This window comes from Arvicanthis niloticus, chromosome 1 (assembly GCF_011762505.2).
Source record: "Arvicanthis niloticus isolate mArvNil1 chromosome 1, mArvNil1.pat.X, whole genome shotgun sequence".
Lineage (NCBI taxonomy): Eukaryota > Metazoa > Chordata > Mammalia > Rodentia > Muridae > Arvicanthis > Arvicanthis niloticus.
The window spans coordinates 53,051,532-53,072,963 of NC_047658.1; the positions used below are offsets into that span (position 1 = coordinate 53,051,532).

At 48.5% G+C, this 21,432-nt stretch overlaps 1 protein-coding gene across 2 annotated transcripts in view; it reads right to left on the bottom strand.

Moving 5' to 3' along the window:
* Positions 1-4,888: 4,888 nt before the first annotated feature.
* Ap3b2 (adaptor related protein complex 3 subunit beta 2) overlaps positions 4,889-21,432 on the bottom strand; it is a 32,199-nt gene continuing 15,655 nt past the window's right edge. For both annotated transcript variants that reach the window (XM_034503399.2, XM_076936841.1), the window contains exons 6-26: positions 21,236-21,302; positions 20,970-21,152; positions 20,604-20,887; positions 20,398-20,452; positions 19,928-19,999; positions 17,803-17,865; positions 17,330-17,462; positions 16,939-17,048; positions 15,735-15,911; positions 11,363-11,549; positions 10,743-10,861; positions 10,243-10,351; positions 9,749-9,866; positions 9,213-9,393; positions 9,022-9,082; positions 8,664-8,770; positions 8,238-8,466; positions 7,804-7,888; positions 7,467-7,564; positions 5,412-5,550; positions 4,889-5,285 (exon numbers count right to left, since the gene is read on the bottom strand). In XM_034503399.2, coding sequence (XP_034359290.1) covers positions 5,135-5,285; positions 5,412-5,550; positions 7,467-7,564; positions 7,804-7,888; positions 8,238-8,466; positions 8,664-8,770; positions 9,022-9,082; positions 9,213-9,393; positions 9,749-9,866; positions 10,243-10,351; positions 10,743-10,861; positions 11,363-11,549; positions 15,735-15,911; positions 16,939-17,048; positions 17,330-17,462; positions 17,803-17,865; positions 19,928-19,999; positions 20,398-20,452; positions 20,604-20,887; positions 20,970-21,152; positions 21,236-21,302 — 2,728 coding nt within the window. In that variant the 3' untranslated portion in view covers positions 4,889-5,134. The remainder of the gene's footprint in view (positions 5,286-5,411; positions 5,551-7,466; positions 7,565-7,803; positions 7,889-8,237; positions 8,467-8,663; positions 8,771-9,021; positions 9,083-9,212; positions 9,394-9,748; positions 9,867-10,242; positions 10,352-10,742; positions 10,862-11,362; positions 11,550-15,734; positions 15,912-16,938; positions 17,049-17,329; positions 17,463-17,802; positions 17,866-19,927; positions 20,000-20,397; positions 20,453-20,603; positions 20,888-20,969; positions 21,153-21,235; positions 21,303-21,432) is intronic.

Sequence of the window (21,432 nt, forward strand, 5' to 3'; positions counted from 1 at the left end):
CTGGGGTGGACCGGACCGGAAGCCCAAGCGAGCGCAGAGGCGGAGATGGCATTCCGGGCAGGAGACCAGGGAAGGCGGAGAGGGAGGAATGCACTGAGCGAGCGGCTCAATCTGACTAGGACCCAGCTAATGCGTGCTAATACCACGGGAGGGAAGCCCGAGCCCAGTTTATGAAGGGCTTTTATTCTACAGCTAGCTGGAAACTAGGAACGGTGAATGGAGCTTGGAAGTTGCCAGGTCTCTTTTAAGGTGTTGCTGGAGACTTGGAGGTTGGAAATAAGGCACTGGGGTGGATAAAGAAGAGACCAGAGCTTACTGAACATTTCTAAGTGTTTTATATGTCATACTTTCTATACGGCACGTATTATACTCAAGGTTTCTCCTGACAGGTGGGAAAGAAGCTGCTACCAACTTGCTGGCAGGTTTGTGAGGTAGAAGGTGAAGTCTAGAGGGAGCTGAATGACAGCAAGAGCTGGCTAGTATCCATTCTGGGGCGTTCCCAAGGGTTGCTGAAGTCCTGAGCAGAAAGGGTGGTTACTATATGGGGAACCCATACTCTTAGGAGCAGACCAACTGCAACCCCATCTTGGCAGCACAGGCCTGATACACCAAACCTAATATTTCTTGCTTCTCTTCCTATTCTGAGAAGGTGCCATACTTACAACATGGGCACTGTAAGTGAGGGTGTGTGAGATGCTCTGAAGGCCCAAGGCACATCTGGAAAGACTGGTCAGCCATCTATGGTTGTTTAGGCCCATAACTGCAGTACTATCACAGATGAGGCAGAAGGAAGGGGTGCCTTGCATTGGAAGGCAATTAAGAACTACAATCTGAAGAAAGTCTACCATAAATAAATAAATAATAAACAAATGGAAGGGCTAGGTTATCGGATAGGCATCAGATACCTCTAAAACCTCTCATATGCATTGTAAAGCCAATGTCACCATGTACCTCAGTAGATGCCAATCTGTTATCCTTCACATCCAGTCCACTCTGGCCACAAAGTTAAACAAGATAAGAATCTAAGACTTGAAATGCCACCTAAGGGCTTATAGGAAGGGATATCTGAAAAAAAAATATAAAGTTTCAAGCTCCCAGCTTATAAGAAATTAACTTTGAACACAAATTTCTGCTGCTAACTCACCGTCCCTAAACCTAGCCGAAGGCAGTAAGAATGGAATATTTTCTGGGCACTCAACCATGTGCTTAGCACACTTCAAAGTGCTTTGCTTGTGTTAACTCCTTTTATAGATGAAGAGACTGGTGTTCAAAGAAGTAACATGTTTGGCTTTAAGCTGTTTGGGAGACTGAGGCAGGAGGGAGGATTACAAATTTAAAGTCAGCCTGGACAACTTAGTGAGCCTTCATGCTCCCACCCTACACCCCCATCAGAACATCCCCAGACTCAAGAGTAGAGCTGGGTATACAATCAAAAGGTGTACTTGACTAGTACATAACAAGACTCCAGGTTCTACCACCAGTATACTACAACAGAAGGCAATTAAGTAACTTCCTCAGGACCCCTTGCCGACAGGAGAACTCAGACCTATAGTTTTCTGTTTTCATAGTCTGATGAGAGTAAAACCTCTGGCATCTCCAGCCTCCTTTCATGTTTTACCTTTATTATTTGTGTGATATGGACACAAGTGGAGGTCAGAAGACAGTTTGCAGGAGTCAGCTCTCTCCTTCCACTGTGTGGGTCATGGGGCTTGAGCTCAGGTAGTCAAGCCCTGCGGCAAATGCCTTTACCTGGTGAGCCAGCTTGCCCTGCTTCACCCCACCCTTGGTTTTTGAACAGGCTCTCAATATGTTTGTACACTGGCCTGAGCCCTTGATCCTCCTGTCTCAGCATGTTACCGGATATATGTGTGTGGTATATGTCTATGCATGCATGTGCATGCACATACATACATACACACACACACACACACACACACACAGAGAGAGAGAGAGTAATCTTTTAAAAATATAGAGGATTAGCCCTACTTTTTATCATATATAAATGTAAATTTTAAATAGGTTAAATATATAAATGTGAAGAATTGCTTTTGGAATTTTAAAGAGGAATATAGGAAGACATCTTTTTTAATTTGTTAAAGTCTAGGCTCACAACCAAAAATATTTTAATTTGTTGTTTCGGTTTGTTGAGACAGGGTCTCACCATGTAGCCCAGGATAGTCTTGAACTAAGATTCTCTTGCTTTTACCTCTTAAGGTAAAATTCATAGGGTTATAAGTCTGTGCTATCTGGCCTGGGAGGAGAACATTTTTATTGCCTCAGCCTGTGGACAAATTCTTCAAATTAAAAACAATAAAAATATGAAGATGATAAATTTGACCACACTATAGTTTAAAACTTTATGAAAAATATTTAAAACTGGAAATGCACACTAAGGTCTTCAAAGATCTAAGATAGCTTAGGTATCTAAGAACTTCTGTCCTCTGCAATGCAGTCAATCAAAGTGTTCTGTGAGCAAAGTTTCCCAAGATCAATAAATAACTGTGCATGTGTTTGTGTGTGTGTGTGTGTGTGCGCGCGCGCGCGCGTGCGTGCGTGCACATGAGCATGTGTGCTTATGCAGAGACCTGAAGTTGACATTGGATGTCTTCTTCCATGGCTCCATCACTCCTTCCTGTTTAAAAATAGTATCTTAGTGAAATTGGAGGTCACAGTTTTGGCTAGACTGGCTAACCAATGAGTCCCTGGGATCCTGGGTTTCAAACTCAGCTCCTCCAGCTTATGTAGCAAGCCCTTTATCCAGAGCTATTTCCCAATCTTTCCGGGTTAATATTTCTTAGAAATTTGCCTCTATCCTCTGTCAAAGCTGATTCAGAGGTAAAAATGAGGCTAAGTCCAGCATTCAAGTGGCTCTCAATTGGTGGCTCAATCTCAGACAAAACAGTGATAAAAACAGAAATCCTGGGGGATAATCCAGGGCCCCCAAGCTCTCCTGAAATCAGCAGCTCCAGCTGCTGTCTGGTGCCACAGTGCCTGGCAAATCCCCAGAGCCAGATGCAGAGCTGTCCCCTGGTACTGCTTTTGTTCTCTTTCCCGAGCAGAGGGCCACACCTATTTCACTCTGTCATACTTCTAAACAGATAGGCACTTAAGAGACAGGGCTACAGGGACCTACTGCAAGAAACTGGAGCCTTGGTCCAGGGGCAAAAGCTGGAGCACTGTATTTCAAGCTACTAATGTCTGGAGGCTATTTTCCACGACCCAGTCAAACACAATGTTCTGTGAGAAAAGTATCCCAAGATAATAATACCAACCTTGAATAACAGTGCATGCTCTAGTCCCCCTTGTGGGGGAGGAATGGTCATAAGCCCCATTGGAATAGTAAAGGTTCTGAGAAGACCCATAGGAAATAGTTACTTTATGTAAATTGGCAATTCCTCCTAAACTTATTTCATGGCATTTTTTTTTTTTTTTTAGAACACATGGTGATTGAATCCCTGTTGCTCCTCACCAGGAAAGGCATCAAGGAAGGTGTGGGGGAGGCCACTAGGTTTGTCACAGGTGTGAAGGCTCTAATCCTCACTATTCCCTGTTAGCTGCTGGAGGTGCCACAATGCATACTCACCACAGAATCCGAACTTTGTTTCTTGTTTTATGTTAAATGTTAAAGATTGCTTCATGCATTATGATTACTTTTGTTTTTGTTTTACATTTTAAAACACGAGGAGGGGCGTTGTGCCATAGTAGAAGTGTGGAAAATAAGAAGACGACCTGAAGGAGTTGATTCTTCCTTTCTACCAGGTGGCCTCAGGGACTGAAGACTTAGGTCATTAGGCCCCTTTGTCTGCTCAGTTATCCAGCAGGCCCAGAATATGAACAGGATCCCCAGAGACTGCAGACAAGCAGCTTGAGAAGCATGGCTATTTCTTCTGTTCCTCTTCCTCTACAATGGCTAGTTGGGTCATCTCTCAAGCGGGGAGTGGGTCAGAGTGCTAGGCCCTCTATCCAGCCAGATATAATGGATATTATTTTGAACTGTTCAACTGTATTTGAGGACTTCCCCATAAGATGGATCCTTTCGTCCCAAAGAGCTTGTGAAGGAAACCAAGGCAAATTGCCAGCCATCAATGGGAACTAGGCTCTGCTCAGACTTAGAAACACACTGTGAGATCTGTGGGGATGGCTCAATGGTTAAAGGGCTTTCCAGGCAAGGGGAAGACCCCCCAAGCCCACACAAATACTGTATCAGTGTGGCAGCCTACCTGTAATACCATCCTAAGAAGGTGAAGGCAGGATTCCCAGAGCAAGCTGGCTGGGGACACTAGCCATACCAGTGAGCTCTGGATGCTACTGAGAGATTCAATGAGTATGTTGGAAGAATGAGCAAAAATGATTGCCAACATCAACTTCAGGCCCCAACATGTTCATACATGTACATATCCACACATGTATGGGTACATATGCCACCATGTGTCTACAAGTATGCATAGCTCACTCGTTCTCTCTCTCTCTCTCTCTCTCTCTCTCTCTCTCTCACACACACACACACACACACACACACACACACACATGAAAAGAATGAAAAGAAAAAAGACCAGGATTTTTTTTTAAAGACAGATCATGTAGCTTTGGATTTGTTATGTAGCTGAAGACAGACTTGAACTTCTGACCCTCCACCTCCACTTTGCAAGTGCTGGGATTCCAGGCCTGTGATACAACACCCAGCTGAAACTGAGGAATTCTTCCAGCTCGACCTACTCATGCTTTCCTACATGTCTCCTGGTAGAGATACCTACACACTCCTGACATGAGGTGGTCATGTCAGAGTCTCCCTGAGAGCCCATATGAATAGCTTCTACAAGATCACAAGGGTCAGTCACTAGTAGTAGTTCTTCCCCCAACCCCTTAGAAGGAAAGGTGAGCCAGAACCTTGGGAGAAAGCATTTTATTGAGATTCACTACATAAATACAGAAAGCTGAGGAAAGGTGTTGCTGAAGGAGCAGCTTCTGTCTTCCTCTGTGAAGTCACTAAAGAACCCATAGGAAACAGGTGGGAGGGAGACAGCGCCCCACACTAGGTGGGTGATGAGAGGAAACTAAAGGTGAGGGGAGAAATCTGTGAACAGATATCACAGGGAAGGATAGGTGAAGATCAGTGGGTAACAGTGCTGAGGAGTCACTGGGTCAGAGCCTGTATTACATCCTTCACCAGCATGGTGCCAATCACCATCTTCTCACTGTTGACAGTCAACTGGGCAGCTCCAGCTGCCCGGGCATCCAGAGTCAGCAGGACCAGACTCCCACTAGTCAGTGTTCTCCCTGCAAACCTAAGATGGGAGTAGAGGAAGGGGTGGGGAGAAGAACTGCCAATGGTGATTGTAAGGGGCTCAGCCCTGGGACCCTTCCTTAAAGCTAGACCCCAGCAGAGCCCATCTCTACTTCTCTACCAGTACCTGTACTCATCAGATGTCCCACATGGAACACGACCTAGGTTGGCAGTGGCGGTCACTTTCTGCACCACCATGTGATCACTCCGACAGGTGTCTGGCAGTGTAAGCTTCTCAGTGATCTCATTCATGCCGGTCAGCTTTCCTGGGAGCAGAGATCATGATGAGGGCAGAAGCTGTGGTGGGCACAGGCTAGCACCTGCATCAACTAGCTGGACATTATTCTCATTAAGTTCTCCAAGGCTCTGCAGGTCAGAATCACCCTCCTTAGCCTCTGGAGATTCCCCACTCCTCTCTCACCTCAGGGAATTGACACACTGCCCCTGTTTCTCTCACACCTTCCATTCTTAGTGACATCATCTTGCCACTGTACAATCACTATGATGCTCAATCTACCCATTTCTGAGAACTCCTTTCCAGAAAGGAGAATGTTCCTCATGTTGGTCGGTGTCCTGCTTCTTCCCTGTTCATGGCTGGGGTCCTTCAAAGAGGATTCCAAAATCTCCCTCAAGCCACTGCACCTGTCCCTTCTCTCCCTCAGGTTGGCATGGACACCGGCATGCCAGATCTTGGGTGTCTTTGGTCATTGCAGCCATGTGTACCCTTAGCTCCCTTCTGCCTTGCCATCTCTCTGTTCCTTCCCTTCCCCTTCCTCCTGTAGAAGGCAGGCTTTCCTTAAGGTTCTGCCCTTGATTCTTATCCCCTCACCCCCATGCCACCACTGCCTCTCTCTGTCAGGATGATATCACCTAACTCACAGCTTCTATTTCCACCTCTCTGCTTGTGACTCCAGCCTTCAGATGTGTGCTAAGCATAGCCCATATATTCAATCACATCCTAACACCTCCCCAAGTGCACCTCAAAAAGGCCTTTCCCCCAAACTAACCAGCCTCTTCTCTTGCCTGCCTTGTTCTTTCTTCTAGGTTGGGGGTTTGACAAATTTTAGAATATAAGCCAAATTTAGCCCACTACCCAAATGGCTTACAACTGTTTTTTGGTTTTGTTGTTGTTGTTTTTAAGCACTGGGTGAAAATTCAAGCAAACAATGAGCAATCCTTGAAGCTTGAAAATTAAATAAAATTGTAATTTCCCATACTTATCATTAAAATGTTATTGGAACATAACCACACTCATTCATTAAATATTCTGTGTGGCTGTTTTACCTGACAGTAGTAAAGCTAAGTACTTAGAGCAGAGCAGAGGCCACATGACCTGAGGGTCTCAAACATTTACTTTATAACCCACCACAGTAAGAATTCACAGGCCTGCTCTAGTGAAAGGCTACTGCTCATCTCCATACCAAGCCAGGGATTCTAAAGCCAGACTATTCCCCACCTCCTCATCTCTCAGGGATACTATTTGTAGCTTCCCCTTCCCAATCACTCACCCCCACTCCAGTCCTTCATGCCTTTCCCATGGCCCTGATCCTGCCTCACCATCTCTCATCAGGTTTATTGCAATGGCCTTATAACTATCTATACTAGTTACCCCACACCCCAAGAAATTAAGGCCAGAAGCTTTGTGAAGCCCTGTGTCTCTTCCCCTGGGGTGGGGCTACCCTCCTCCTCCTTACAGTCTTTCCACTTTTAACTGTTGAGTGTTACCAGGCTGTTCTTTTGGAAGCAGAGGACAGAGCCTTTCTTCATCTTCCCTGACTCCTCCACTGCCAGAAAATGAAACCTAGTGTCTTCCCCCTACACCCAGTAACTTCTGGAACTCTTTCCCACTCCTAGGAACTAGAACAAACACACCACTTCTAGTTTTGTTCTTAGCACTCCCCTGTGATAGGGACTCCCGCATCCTAAACAGAACTGCCCCCACACACACACACACACACTTTCCACCACACCTCTGCACACACTGTTTCCCCTGTGTCCCCAACTGGAATGTGGGCCTGGACTGTGTGCAAACTTTCCCAAGCTTTGCCATATGCCCCAGTCTTTGTGAGCAGAAGCAAAGCTAGAGGGCCTCTCTCTGTCTAACCAGCAAAGGCTCCTCCCACATGTTGTAGCACTTAGGAATAGGGCTTGGGTCCTCCAATCTACCACAGGGAGCACTCACCCTGCTCCTTCTTGAACTCATTCTCACTCATAAATACGGGGGCCATCAGCTCCCCGACAGGTGGCTGAATGGAGACATAGAACTGTCGGGTTTGGGTGCTGGGAAAAGCAGAAGGAAACAAAAACAGAAATGAGGCCAGCATCCACCCCCTCATTCCCATCCTATCTTGAGGAAGGGCACATAGGCAGAAGAGTGAGGTAAGACGCAGAGCTGGGAATGGCAGCCAGACCCATAGAATTCCATGTGGCCCACCTACTTCCCTCTCCAGCTCCAGTTCTCTCAGACCTTGCCTCTCTCCACCCCACCCTCTCACTACTAACATGAGCTGGGTACTTACCACAGCTGGAAGTTGGCTGCCTGGGTTGAGTCACAGAAGTTAATGCCCATCACAGTAGTGGTGGATTCTCCAGGTGCCAGGGACTCTAAATGATGTAAGGAGAGCAGTGGAAGGACAGGAAAGGCCACCATTGTCCTGGAGCCCAGCATGGCACCAGTCTCCCTCCCGGATCAGAGCAAACCAGCCCTCTGTGGCTTTGGGGGCCTGTGAAGTCCCTCACCCACTCTCAAATTTTCTCAGAGACTTCCTGAGCTAATAGGAACTTGCTTATTTCCTAGTCCATCTTGTCTACCAAGGTGTGAGTCATATTAGATGCCACCTCTGTTTCATTATAGCAAGGCACCTGGTTTGACCACAAGAGGGTATCAGCAACTACAGAAAGACTGAGTCTGTCCAGGGGCCTCCTCCTCTACCCTGCTCAAGGCCCTCCATACCAATTTCAGGGAATTCTTGAATGCTGATGCCAGCAGGCAGCTTGGGAGTGCCCACATGCAGTCCCTTGATGGGAGTCTCAGAGTTGTTGGAGAAGTAGATGTGCAGGGACACCATGTGGGGATCCCCAGAGAAAGGCTGGCGGCTGAAGGCATAGTCCACAGCCAGGCCCTCTCCAGCTACCCGGTGCAGCAGCTCATGCCTCCCAATGCTGGATACTGGACTCAACAGCTAGAGAAGAAAACGGGGGGAGGGGGCAGGGAGCATGCAGAAAAAAGACAAAGGATAGTGAGTCCCAACCCTGTCTTACCTAGGGCCATCCTGAAAAAACTTGGACTTAAAGATATCCCAATCATCACATCCCAGCTCCTTCCACACAGAACCACACCACAGAATACAGCACAGAGCCAAGTCCCCCCCCAGCTCACCGAAGGCACCAGAGAGGAGTCTGTGAGTGTCAGACCTTCCAGGTCAGCAGCCAGACTGGTGGACACAACCATGGGAGGAGACACAGGCTGGACACTAGGAGGGGTGACTGGGAGAGGAGGATGAGAAAGAAAGATGACTAATGAGGAAGAGGGAACTGGACTTGGCTTGAATTGAAAGGAGCCCGAGACTCAAGGAGAGTGATTCAGCACCGTGGACAGCGAGACACAGAGCCATCTGGAAACTAGGTAGACCCAGGGTAGATACCTCAGATCTCAGGAACCTGGGTTGGTGCTCCCAGGGTGCCTCTGAAGTCACACTGGGCTCCCTTCCCCCATGCCTTCTACCACCCAGACTCACAATCCTCTAGGTCAAGCAGGGAGATCTCCTTGGCCACAGGGGCACTTTTGCTGCTGGGAGGCTGAAAGAGAAAAAATGAATAGCAACATGAGGAAGAGGAGGGTCTTGGCTCTCTCTGGGGTGGTGGGAGACATACAATCTGTTCTGAATGGAAGGGAGATGTCCACCATAGGGTAGGAAGATGCTCTTACCGTTTTCTTCCTCCAGGAGGCAGGTTCCACCTGCTCCTCCTCCGACTCTGATGTCACCTCAGACTCTGAGCTACTGCTGGAGTCACTGCCCTCCTCTGAGGATGAGCCTTCTCTGTGTCCCTCTGATGCCTTCTTCTTCTTTGTCTTCTTCTTCTTCTCACCTTCCTCCTCACTCTGTTCACTAAAAGGGAATGGGAATGTGAGGCTACAGTTCAGCCTGGACCATATCTCATAGAATGGGAAGCCCTGAAAAGTGGAGAATGGAGTGGAGACCCTGGGCCAACCAATTCCGCATCTACCTTCCTATCCCGGCCCCAGAAGAGCTTTACACTATCTGGTGCCATCTCAGGCCCCAGAACCCTGGTGACCTCCCATGAGGTCTTTAAAACTTCCTAGACTTTGGCAGTCAGACAGAGCAGCCACCACAGGAGATGACCCAGTGGGTGTGTAGGCCCCCGGCACCTCATGGGAGCTCAGGACCTCCCAGAAGACTGGCTGTCTCTTTTCCAGAATAGACCCCCAGCTTCCCCCCTTACCTCTCGCTGCCTCCGCCTTTCTCCTCATCGTCATCTTCATTGTCTGACTCACTGCTAGACTCCCCAGAGCCGCTCTCACTGCTGCTTTTACTCTCCGACTCACTCTCGGATTCAGGCTCTATGGAGGAAATGTGTCAGGCCTCCCTGCTGCATGTGAAGCCCCCCACAATAGGAAGGACCTTTCCACTTCCTGTGTAGGCCTTTCTGGGTCTATGGGAGTTGACTGGGTTCCCAGCTCCAGACTCAGAACTGAAGCTTCCATTTCATTTGACCTGCCCCAAAGCTAGATGCCAACTGAGACTTCAAAACCCATGGAAGGACCCACCCAAGTGTTACTCGCATACTACACACATGTGGACAGCTGAGTTCACACAGGCTGTGACTCATCAGCAAGTGCATGCCCTTGGTCACTGACCATAGAAACACACAGGTGGAGCATGCTCAGTCACTCAGACATGCACATAGGCAGGACCACGCTCTACCCCTCTGCTCACCGCTGTCTGCAGACTCAGTGGGGCCAGACTCCCCCTCGGAGTCAGAATAGAAAGGCTTTTCTTTCTCCTTTCTCTTCTCCCGATTTGAGCATTTGGTCCATTCAGGTACCTGAAGATGTCATAAGTACAGGTCCTCTCCTCACGGTTGGAGGAAGGGGTGAGGAATGTGTGTGGCCTTTGTATCTATTGCTATATCCCTTCTTGGTGCCCTACTTGGGTGTAACCTCAAAAGGGGAAAATGGAGAGGTACAGTCTATAGGGAGAGGAGTAAATCACAGCCATGACAGCACCCAGCCATGGAGAAAAGGATTTGGGCACAGCACACAGGGAGGGAGAGAGGAGAGTATACAGCACACAGAGGGGACCTCAGTGTATTCGCCCAACAGGCCCACGTGGGTCTCAATAAGGGAGAGGTCTTCTTCCTGTGTGGGGGGAGGGTATCAGAACTGGGACAGCAACACGCGCACACACACACACACACATGCACCAAAGCTGCAGACCTCCACATTGCGCACAGATGGATCTGGGGCTTCTTCTGGCCAGTCTGGGAGCTCCTGGTAGCCTGTAGCCTTTGCGTTGAGCAGGTGGGACAGTGAGCCCAGTTGGAAATGGTCACGATCTGAAGACAAGTTTCTAAGTTAGGCTAGTGGTGGCAGTGAACAATGCTTGAGGCAGGGGTATTTGTTTCCTGGATGAAACTGGGTGCTAATTCTAGTGGAGATTCCTTAGCCAGGCAGGGGAAAGTAGTGGATACATTCCCTGGTGACTCCTGTGTACCCCGATAATACACCCAGGTTTACAGGCTGTGAGAAAGACAGAGGAAAGGACGAAGGACAGAAGACAGACTAAAGAATGAGAACAAGGTGTTAAGAGAGGAAAAGGTGTCTAAGAAATGGAGAGGAAGCAAAAGCCCCATGTGATAAGGACAGCAGACTCTCAGTGAGACAGAACCAGCCACGACTGTGGTGGAGACTGCAGGGGCAGACGGCAGACCAGTTCTATACACGGAGGCTTGGTGCCTGACTAAAGCTCAGCCTTGGTTGAAGGCCTGAACCCTGGGCCCTAGGTCTGGCCACTTCCTCCCTCTCTCCCCAGAGATTACCCCAATTCTCACTCCTACCTTTGAAGGATGACTCCAAGATAGGAGCTGGCTTAGGGGCCAGGAAGAGTTTCTTGGCATGGCGGCTGAGTGCACCACCCTGCTCTGAAGGAACGATGAGCTGTCGGGTGAAGCGGGCTCGATCTCGGATATCATAGTTCTGGTCATACTTGGCCAGACTCAGCACATACTGGGTCAAGAGCTTGGTCTGAGGAGAAAAGAGAAGATAGCTCACCAGACAACAGAGGGTGGGGGACCCGGGAGACTTGGAATAAGCTTCGTTCAGCCAACACAGCTAAGCAGAGACCCTCCCCTTTGCTGGTGCATATCATCCAACTTTCCTCCCTGCCTGGCCCGGTTCCAGCTTCTCCATTTCAGCCTTCTGGCTCTGACTTCTGCCCCCAACTACTACAGCTGCCTTGGGCCAGCAAATGAGGTTGCCCTCTCCTCCCTGTAGGCCCTGGATTCCAATCTTCCTCTAATTTCTGGTCCCTACTCATCCGGGACAGCCAACCTCTTTAATCTGGCACTGTGCTGTATTTGTGGTTTCCAGGCTCCACCATCCCCAGAGAATCAAGACAGTAAAGGGGAGAGTAAACAAGGGGGCTCTTTGACAGAACTGTCAACCCATGGAGCAGATCCCGAGCAGCATAGGGGATCTCAGAGATGCCAGGCTGTCCCCTAGAAGATTCCAACAAGATTGAAACCAAGTAGCTCTGCTTCTGAGGCTTGCTGAGGTCATATGGAGTCAACAGTCTACAGTGGAGGCAGCTATATCTGAGGACCAAAAGTTTCAAATATTATCCCAATCTTGGCCTAGTCCAAGCTGCCTTCATATGATGACAGTGCTGGCTGCCATCATTTATGAAGGACTTTCTGGAGCTAAGTACTGTGCCAGGTGTCCCCCCACTCTCCTGTTGTCTCTGCAATTCCTAGTGCATAGAGATGGAGAGTCAGGAAGTGGCTTCTTCAAGGTTGAGAAGCTCATCGGTACTGCACTCAGGTCTGGATCAGAGGCCCAACTGTCCCCTCCCTGACAGTGACTCTGCCTTTGACACAGATTTCTGTATTTCCTGTGACAAAAATCAAAACCACCAAATAGCCAACAGCAGAGTACCTACAGGCACTAGGCACCAGCTAATGGCAGAGTGCCTACAGGCACCAGCAAGACAGAGCCTGCAAATGACTCAGGTTCTGAAGATAGGCGATGATAAAATATGACATCCAACCAACCATGACCAGAGTGCTAACCCCACTGGCTATCAAGCAGATATCTGAGAGAGGCCAAGATTTCCAGGTGCTGGCCCAGAATCAGAACTGCCATTGTGGCAGAACTGCCCCATATCACTTTAGGGACCCCTATGGCTGCATTCTCATCTACACTATGTCCTCCATGGACTCCAATGCCCCACATTCAGTCCAGTCCCTTCCACTATACACTACTCACGATTCCAGCCCCAGATTCTCCTACTACAACAGACTCAGAAACATGAACACAGGATGTCACTTCAATGGACTCCACCACAGACCTGCCTTTCCCATCTGACCATGTGACCAGCAAATACTGGTGGACACCCCTGTTGACATGTTAGGAAGATGTGATAGCAGGTTCGTTCCCTCCCCTTTTGGTTTAGGACAGCATCTTCGTTCACAGGCTTCACAGGTGGCTGATAACAGACTGTCTCCCTCCCTTGCCTCATCCTAGAAAAAGCACTTAAGGATTGGATCCATCTGTTCACAGTTCTAATTCCATGTCAACAATTAAGACAAGAGGCTGGTCCAGGCACCGACATACTGTAATGATCCATCATCCTTGCTCACTCTGAAGAGCCATTCCTCACATTTATAATTTCCAAACTGTGTCACAGAACCCACCTCACCTAGCCACAATGTACTAATATTCACATACACACACACACAATCCATACAAGCACATAAAATAAATAGATTAATTAGAGGTTTTTCCAAAGAACCTATGAGCCATGTCAGTATACCAAGAACTCTATTGACAAAGAGGGTCCAGCTGCCACGGAAGAACATGATGGGACGCTCTCAATAACTTGTGTCAACATTCATGCTAACTGCCACCCAAGCTGGCTATTCAAGAAAAGTTAAAGTACATACTCCGCTTAACACTATATAAATTCTATAATCTAGACTTCAAAGCCCATCCCTGCTGGTGTTTGTGCTTTGTGTAATTTGTACTTGGTGTGAGCAAGGCCTGAAACTTTGGAATGTGGCAAAGTTAATGAGCACAGGGACTTGTCTTGCTGGTTTGAAGGCTCTAGAGACATTGTCCCTTGTGGCTTAGAAAAATTAAGTGGCCACATTGGGAGGCTCACATGGAAGGAATAAAGACAGCCTTTAAAAATTGAGAGTGGTCTCTAGTTAACAGACAGCAAGGAGTTAGAACCTTGGCTCTAAAGTCACAGGCAATGTTGACATTAGGTGAGCTGGGAAGTGAAGCTGTCCTCCAAAGCCACCAGGCGAAAACCCAGCCTTGGCCTATACTTCAAGGACAGCCTTGTGAAAGACCAAACTGTCATACCAGGTTCCTGACCCATAAAAAACTCAAAGAAAAGCCGGGTAATACTGGCGCACGTTTTTAATCCCAGCACTGGGAAGACAGTGGCAGGAGGAGCTCTGAAAGTTTGAGGCCAGCCTGGTCCTCAGAGCAAGTTCTAGGACAGCCAGTGCTACACAGAGAAACTCTATCTCAAAAACAAACAGAAAAGAAGAAAATAGGTGTGTCATCTTAAGCCACCAAGTTGACAGTAACTCATGAAGCTATGGAAAACTTAAAGTACTAAAATGTGATATCACAACACCTATACCTAAAACTCAGGAAATATCTAGAAAAGAGGGTGGGTGAATGAATGCATGCATGCACATGTAGTTAGCAGTGACGTCTATTCACAGTCCCATTACTTGGTGGTCCTGCCTCCTTAGCTTGAGTCCCTGGGGCTAACACTACCCACTCTGAATAAAAGTAGCTAATAAAAAAGTCAGTTGTTACCACCCACCATGACAGTGACAACTGTAGTGCAGACAGCCCCACCCAGGCTTATGAAGAACACAGTGGCCTTAGGACCCTGTTAATGCTAGGCATGCCAGGCTCCCCACTACCTGAGCACTGATCATGCCACTCTCCGGTTTGTCTCCGTTGGATGTTAGGAGTTGAACCTAGAGGACTGGAGCTTCATGCCTGATGAGCATGTGCTCTGTCACTGAGCTATACCCTCAGCCCGGCTTCAGTTTTCCAGGTGCTCCTCCAACCTGCTCCTCACTCCCTTCAAACAATACGGCACATAAACATTTGCTTCCCCATGCCACTCGCTATCTGCAGGCTGCTTCTCCACACCAAGACTCAGACTCAGTGCTTCGTTGCTTCTGTGTGTCATTACTGCCCTCCCATCTGGCTCCTGACAAGAGCCCTGGCACCTGGTAGCCCAGCCTATCCCAACTCAAGTCCCTGGACTCACACAGCAGTCTTGGGTTATAGCTTTACTTTAGGCCTAATCCATTTCCTTTAAAGTATCTGCAAACTTTTTCTATAAAGGGACAGAGAGTTTTAGGATGTATACAGTATGAATACTGTTTCAGGTAGTCAGCTCTGCCACTACAGCACAAAAGCACCAGCATGTAATACATAAATGAACATGCTCCAACCAGAATATTTATTTTAAAACAAAACAACAACAACAACAACAAAAACAAGCCACAGGCCAGGTTCAGCCTGTGGTCAGCAGTTTAGCGATCTCAGTGTTGCTGAACTCGCCTATTGTTTGGAATCTTCAGCTCCTTGAAAAGTTTGACACACTATGCCTTATTAGAATTCACTGGAGCAATACCAGGGAACTGGATACCCAAAGGTTCTAAGTACCACGATATCCTAACTTACTTGAGCTACATCCTTGGCTATAGTATCTCTTATAATCTTTTATCTTTGAAAAGGGTCTGGTCACTAACAGCACCCAGGCTGGAACATAGCCTTGACCCTCAACCCTGGCACAGACAACCCAGACATCACCAAAATTTGGGAAGAGGCACAGCTCTTGTCCCCTGGAATACACATTCTCCTATCAACGCCCATCACTTAGCTCAATCAGCATGAACACTTCCTTGTTCCAGAGATGACAGATAAGAACTCTCTAACTTCAAGACATGAACACTCACAGTCTCATAAGGGATTCTTCAGTGGTGACCCCACTAGAGTCTCAAGTCTACCTATGGACACGGGGGTGGCAATGGTTACTTGGGAAGACTATCCACCTATCTTGATACACCTTTTCAGAAAAGAGTTCAGACCTACTGGGGAAAGCCCCCAAGAATGCTGTCCAGGGTGGCTCTTGGGGTCCAGAGAAGGCTGGTGGGGTTGTCTCTCACTCCTTACCTGCTTTGAGTTGGTCAAGTACAGCTTGGCTGCCAGGTTGATGACCTGCAGCTTCACAATGTCCTCCTCTGCTGTGAAAGACTTGGCCATTTTCCTCAGGACATCAGGTGCAATCTTGGGCACGTGCTCACAGTACTCTCCAATGAGCCAGAGGATGCTGGCCCGTGCCATGGGCACCTGTGCATATGGACAGGCATTGGGACAAGAGGAAACACGCTGATGTAAGTGGGATAAACTGCCAAGGAAATGGTGGCTTGTGGGGGCCTATTATCTTATAGTTGCCTGAGAGTGGAGGCAGAGGGGTAGAACAGATTAAAAGGTGGGCTTATCATAAGCAGCACCCCCTCTTCCACATGGCTTCATTAGCATAAACAGAGCTGCCAAGTCCTAAAGTTAGGCATGGTTTTCTAAATGTATTGCCATACTGCCATGTCAGTCTGCCTGAATCTCCAGGCATTAGGCATTTTTCAATGGCATTAGGGATATTTCAACCTAGTAACACACAGAAAAACAAGGGATTAATCAGTCAGCCATCCTTAGTCAAAGCTTTGGTGAAAAATAAAAGTGCTAGTAATGGCTGAAGGGCTCTGTGAGGGAGCCCCATGGGCTAGCCTAGAACATGCTCACACAGTCTAACCTCTCTCCTTCTTCCACCTGAAGAACATCCAGTGCCCATTTGGGGGTTGATCTGGGTGACGCTACTTAGTTACAGGTTCTTAAAGTCATGGGGACAGGGCTAGAAAGATGGCTCAGAAATGAAGAACACTGAGTCATCTTGCCGACGACCCAAGTTCAGTTCCTAGTACCCACGTTGGGCTGTGCACAACTGCCTGTAACTCTAGAGCCAGGAAATCTGAAACTACTGGCCTCTACAAGTCACTTGCACTGCCATGCACATACCCAACACCACACACACACACACACACACACACACACACACATATTCACACATAATTTAAAGAAAAATAAATCTTGAAAAATAAATTGGCTGGGTGTTGGTAGCACATTCCTTTAATCCTAGCACTCGGAGGCAGAGACAGACATCGCTGTGAGTTCAAGACCAGCCTGGGCTACAGAGTGAGTTCCAGGACAGCCAGGGCTACACAAAGAAACCCTGTCTTAAAACAAACAAACATGAAAACAAAAAAGAAAGAAATCATGGGGATAGTGTTGGAGTGGGAAAACACAGGAGTTGCTCCCTCACCTGGATGTTGTCTGTGAGCTTTGCCAAGTGTTTGATGATCTCGCCATGCTGCGCTGGCTGCATCTGCAGCAGCTTCTTAATGACCACCACTGACTCTGCAACCACAAGCTCTAGGGAATGGGAATGAGAACACAAGCCCCAGAACAGTCAGATGGCCACACCAGGGTGGACAGGCACACCTGCAACGTGCTTGGTCATCCTCTTCCTCAGCCCCCTGCAGTTCTCAAGCAAGTCTCAGTTGCAACACTATCTGCACGCTAACTGAAGCAGATAAACCAACTGATACACATTGTACTTAGACACGCAAGGGTATTACCACTGGCCAGCTGGGTCAGACATGCAGGCACACAGACACCATCAAAGTTGGACACTTCTCCAGGCAAATACTGACCATCACGGTTGGACAGAAGCTGCACCAAGCCATTGAGACAGGTGTCACGAACTCGGCCTATATTCGTTGCACATCGTCCAATGGCCTGGATCGTGGCTGCCACAAAGTCTTTGTCCATGCTTCGAATGTAGGTCTGTGGGACATCATGACACAGTAATGTCCAGTAAGTAGTGACCCCACAGTGAAGGGCTTAAGAGTGACCTTCAAGTAGACTAAGACTAACCCCTCTCATATAATAACTCATCATGCCAGAGATTAAGTCTTGGGGGACTATGATGTCTCCAAACCACATTCAGGGATTCCTCGGCCTAAAGCCAACAGAAGGCACTGAAAGGAGGATCTAAGGAAACATTTCTCCAGCTTTGGGGTCTTGCAGAAAATGAGACCCATCGGGGCAATTCTCACTGAGCACAGGGATCTGCAGGGCACCTCTCCTGGGGTCTGGGGGCTAGAGGTTAGCCCATAGCTTGTACCTGGAATTCCCGTAGAACAGTGGGTATGTTGGTCTCACTGGCCAGGTTGGTCAGCACTTCCAGCTGCAAGGGAGGTAGAGAGGCAGAAAATGGGCCATTGTGGCCAGCAGGTTTTCTGGGATTTTATTGCAAACAAACTTTACAGACTAGGACACAATACTCAGGACAGTTCTGCACATGCTTAGGATGACAAGGAAAAGCTAGACCATGGACCTTCTTCAAAAAACACAAAAAGATCAATTTGCCTCCTCAGTGAAGTCCCTGACAAAGTAGAGGTGAAGAACAGTCATGCTGCCTCCTACCTCCACAGAAAACTATTCCTTTGAGGACAGAAACCAAGGATGACCTGTGAGTCTCTGAATGACCTGATCATTCTTCCTGCCTCAGTGTATTTGCAAATGCTGTGCCTTTTGTGTGGAGCCGTTCTTCCCACTTCTGACCTTGCACTTACTTGGGTAACTCACAGTCGTTTATCAGGGCTCAGCTTGGACCCTATCTTCTCAAGGAACACTTCCTTGATCCAAATAATGGTGGCCCTATTCTAATTGAAAATTTTTAATTTATTTTCTGTGTATTGTTTTGTCAAGCACCATGTGCACGCAATACTTGCGGACGTCAGAAGAGGGCATTGTATTCCCTGGAATTGGAGTTAAAGGTGGTCCTGAGTCCTCATGTGGGTGCTAAAAATGGAAGCCAGTCAGTCCTTTGGCAGAGCAGCCAGTGCTCTTAGCAGCTGAGACACCGCTCCAGCCCTGATGCCACCTATTTATATCTCTCTGCACTTTTAATCTTGACATATTGCATAGATGGGTTTTCTCCATTATCTTATGATTAGCTGCTTAAAGCCTCTTTTGCCCCCAACAAGACTATATATAAGTTCAATAAAAGCAGGTTCTCTGGCTCATTTCCTTCCCCTTGAATCCCTATAGCAACACCTATTTATTGTTGCTGTTTTGTTTTGAGACAAGTGTTTCAGAGTAGTCCAAATTGGCCTTGAACTCTGTATGTGACCAAGAACAATCTTGAATTCCTGATCCTTCTGCTCCCACCACCTGAGTGACAGGATTACAGGAATGTGCTACCTTATCCTGTTTATGGGGTGCTAGGTATCAAACCCAAGGCCTTGTGCATACTAAGCAAGGACTCTCCCGAGCCCCCTTGCGTCCCTAGATCCAGTATCAGAAGTACTAGCGGATGTGCTACCAAGTAAGGAAAGTTCGTCACTGTTCAATGACGTCACTCAATAACAAGGGATGGCAATAGAATGGGAAAGGAATGGAGGCACAGGCTCCCAACACTGCCTGTTGGTGTATGTGTTCCAGAAAGTCTGAAGGGGCAGGTACATGAGAGACAGAACTGCAGCGTTTGATGACTTCACACTAGTAACATCACTTCCTGGAGTCTACAATTAAAATATAAAATGTAAGTGATACAGGCTTTGAGGGGTGATTATGAAAATTAAGTTATTCTGGGAAGTGTCTGCTGCATACCACGCAGTTGTATAACAGTTTCCTCCAAGATTGAAACATTCCATCCTGCTGGAAGCTCCGAGAGCAGGAAGGTAAACAACCCACAACAGCTTCAAGAAGCCCCTGAAACCCACCAGATTCTCGAGGCCCCTCCCTGCCAGAGTAAGCAGATTAAGTGAGGCTGAGCTGCCAAGACCCAGAGGAGCTAACTAAGCTGCAAAGACTCTGAGACCAGACCAGCTGCCTGGCAGAAGCAGCAACCCATGGAGCTGCCTGCAAGAGCTTTAGATCTGAGTCACCTGGAAAGCATACCCTGCAGCCTGCAGGCTATGCTGAGTGCTCCAGGGTCCCAGCATTTGTGAGCTGTCCTCCATGCTGAGGTGGGCCTTGGTGATGCAGCTCTGAGTCATTTCTGTTCCTGTAAGTGACCCCTCACACATACTCTTATAAGTAACCCCCCCCCAAAAAAAAAAAACCCTCATTGGTCCACCCAAGTTGGACTTGGGTGGGATCTGTATTGTGGTCTGTTGTGGGCTCTCTATCTGGGGTTAGTTGGTTCCACAAAGAGGCAGGCACCAGTGTATCCAGTATCAGTTAACCCAGCTGGTACTCAAGTGGGTTAGCTGGGATCAGAGGCCATGCAGTCTTGCACTCACCTTCAGGATCTTGATCTGGGTAGGATCCGTGGACCTAATGTAGAAGCTCTTCAGGTAGGGTTCAAACATACCCTGGCAAGAGAGAGAGTATTCCTGGGGATCTCCACCACAGTCCTAGATCTGCCTCTTCCAGAGACACCTGCCTATCCCACCATAGACTTCATGACCGTCCTTCAGCCTCAACACTGTCATCGTTGCCTCAAGTTCCCCATCCATCTTAGATCTGACTTTCTCATTGGACACCCCCAATTCAGTGGCCCCTTCAGGATCTAGGCCACGCTCCTGGTTTGCATTTGGGGTCTTGACCTCCCGCCCCTCCACAGGGCTGGAGCCTCACGCTCCTATACCCTGCACACAGGGTAATTGTAATTCCCCCCATCTTTCTCTGCAACCCTGCTCATCCCACCCCAATTCCCAACAGTTCCCACAGAGCCCACAGGAGCCAGAGCAGGCCTTGAATGCATGCTCACCCTGCGCTTGATGGACATGGTGGCCACATTCTGGAGCACTACGTACTGCACCTCACTGTGGAGAGGATGGATTAGAGGTTTTTGAACCCCTCAGTTGGAGCCAGGGGCGGTGGGTAGGGAAAGACAGGTTAGCCACAGAGTGGGGAGGAAGGAATTGATGGGAGAAAAGTGGGGTCTGGCTGCGGAGGGGGCGGGGCTTCCCGCACCTGTGGCTGCGCAGCAGGCGTACCAGCGCCTTAGCGATGACGCCCACCTCTGCCTTGGGCGCCAGGTGGAAGTAAAGCTGCGCTACCGCCATGACCACCGCGGCGCTGCGGCTCTGCAGTAGCGGCTTAGTGTTCCGCAGCAGCAGCCGGTGATCGGGGTCCATTACGTAGGGCTTCCGAGCTGGCAGTGCTGCAGTGGCCGCCTCCTCTGATCCAGGGCCTTTGGCCTCGTCCTCCTCAGAACCATAGAAGGCCTTCTCTGGATTCTCCTCCAGCAAGGACTCCTGAAAGAGACAGGGCCGAGGTTATGGACATCTTCCCTGGGTGACCTCCCACCACTCCGCAGGGCTGGAGCCTCGTGCTTACGTTCTGGGTAGGGCTCAGGAATTGCGTCCGTGCATAGCGCGTGAGCATGCTGATGATCACCACCTGGCCCCACTCCTCCACGTCAATGAGCAGGTTGCAGAGCTTCCGGTAGTTTTTGTGAATCAGATCGATACGTTCCGGACAGACCTCTTCAAAGGCCATCACTACACTGCCCGCCACCAGCTGGAGAAGCAAGGCAAGGTGATGTGAATGGGAAGGGCAGAAGACTCGAACCCTTCTCACCACTGTCTTTCCATAATACCCACCGTGGTCTTGTCTGCCAAAAGCTTCTCAATGACTTCAATCAGCTGGTCCTTCTGATCAGAGTCCAAACTGAGGGAGAAACATTTGCTGAGAATGTGTTCCTTCCTGTCCCCAGGCTCCCCAACAGCTGCCCCAGCCAGGCTTACACACACACACACACACACACACACACACACAACAGATGTGAACCCTCATCTTT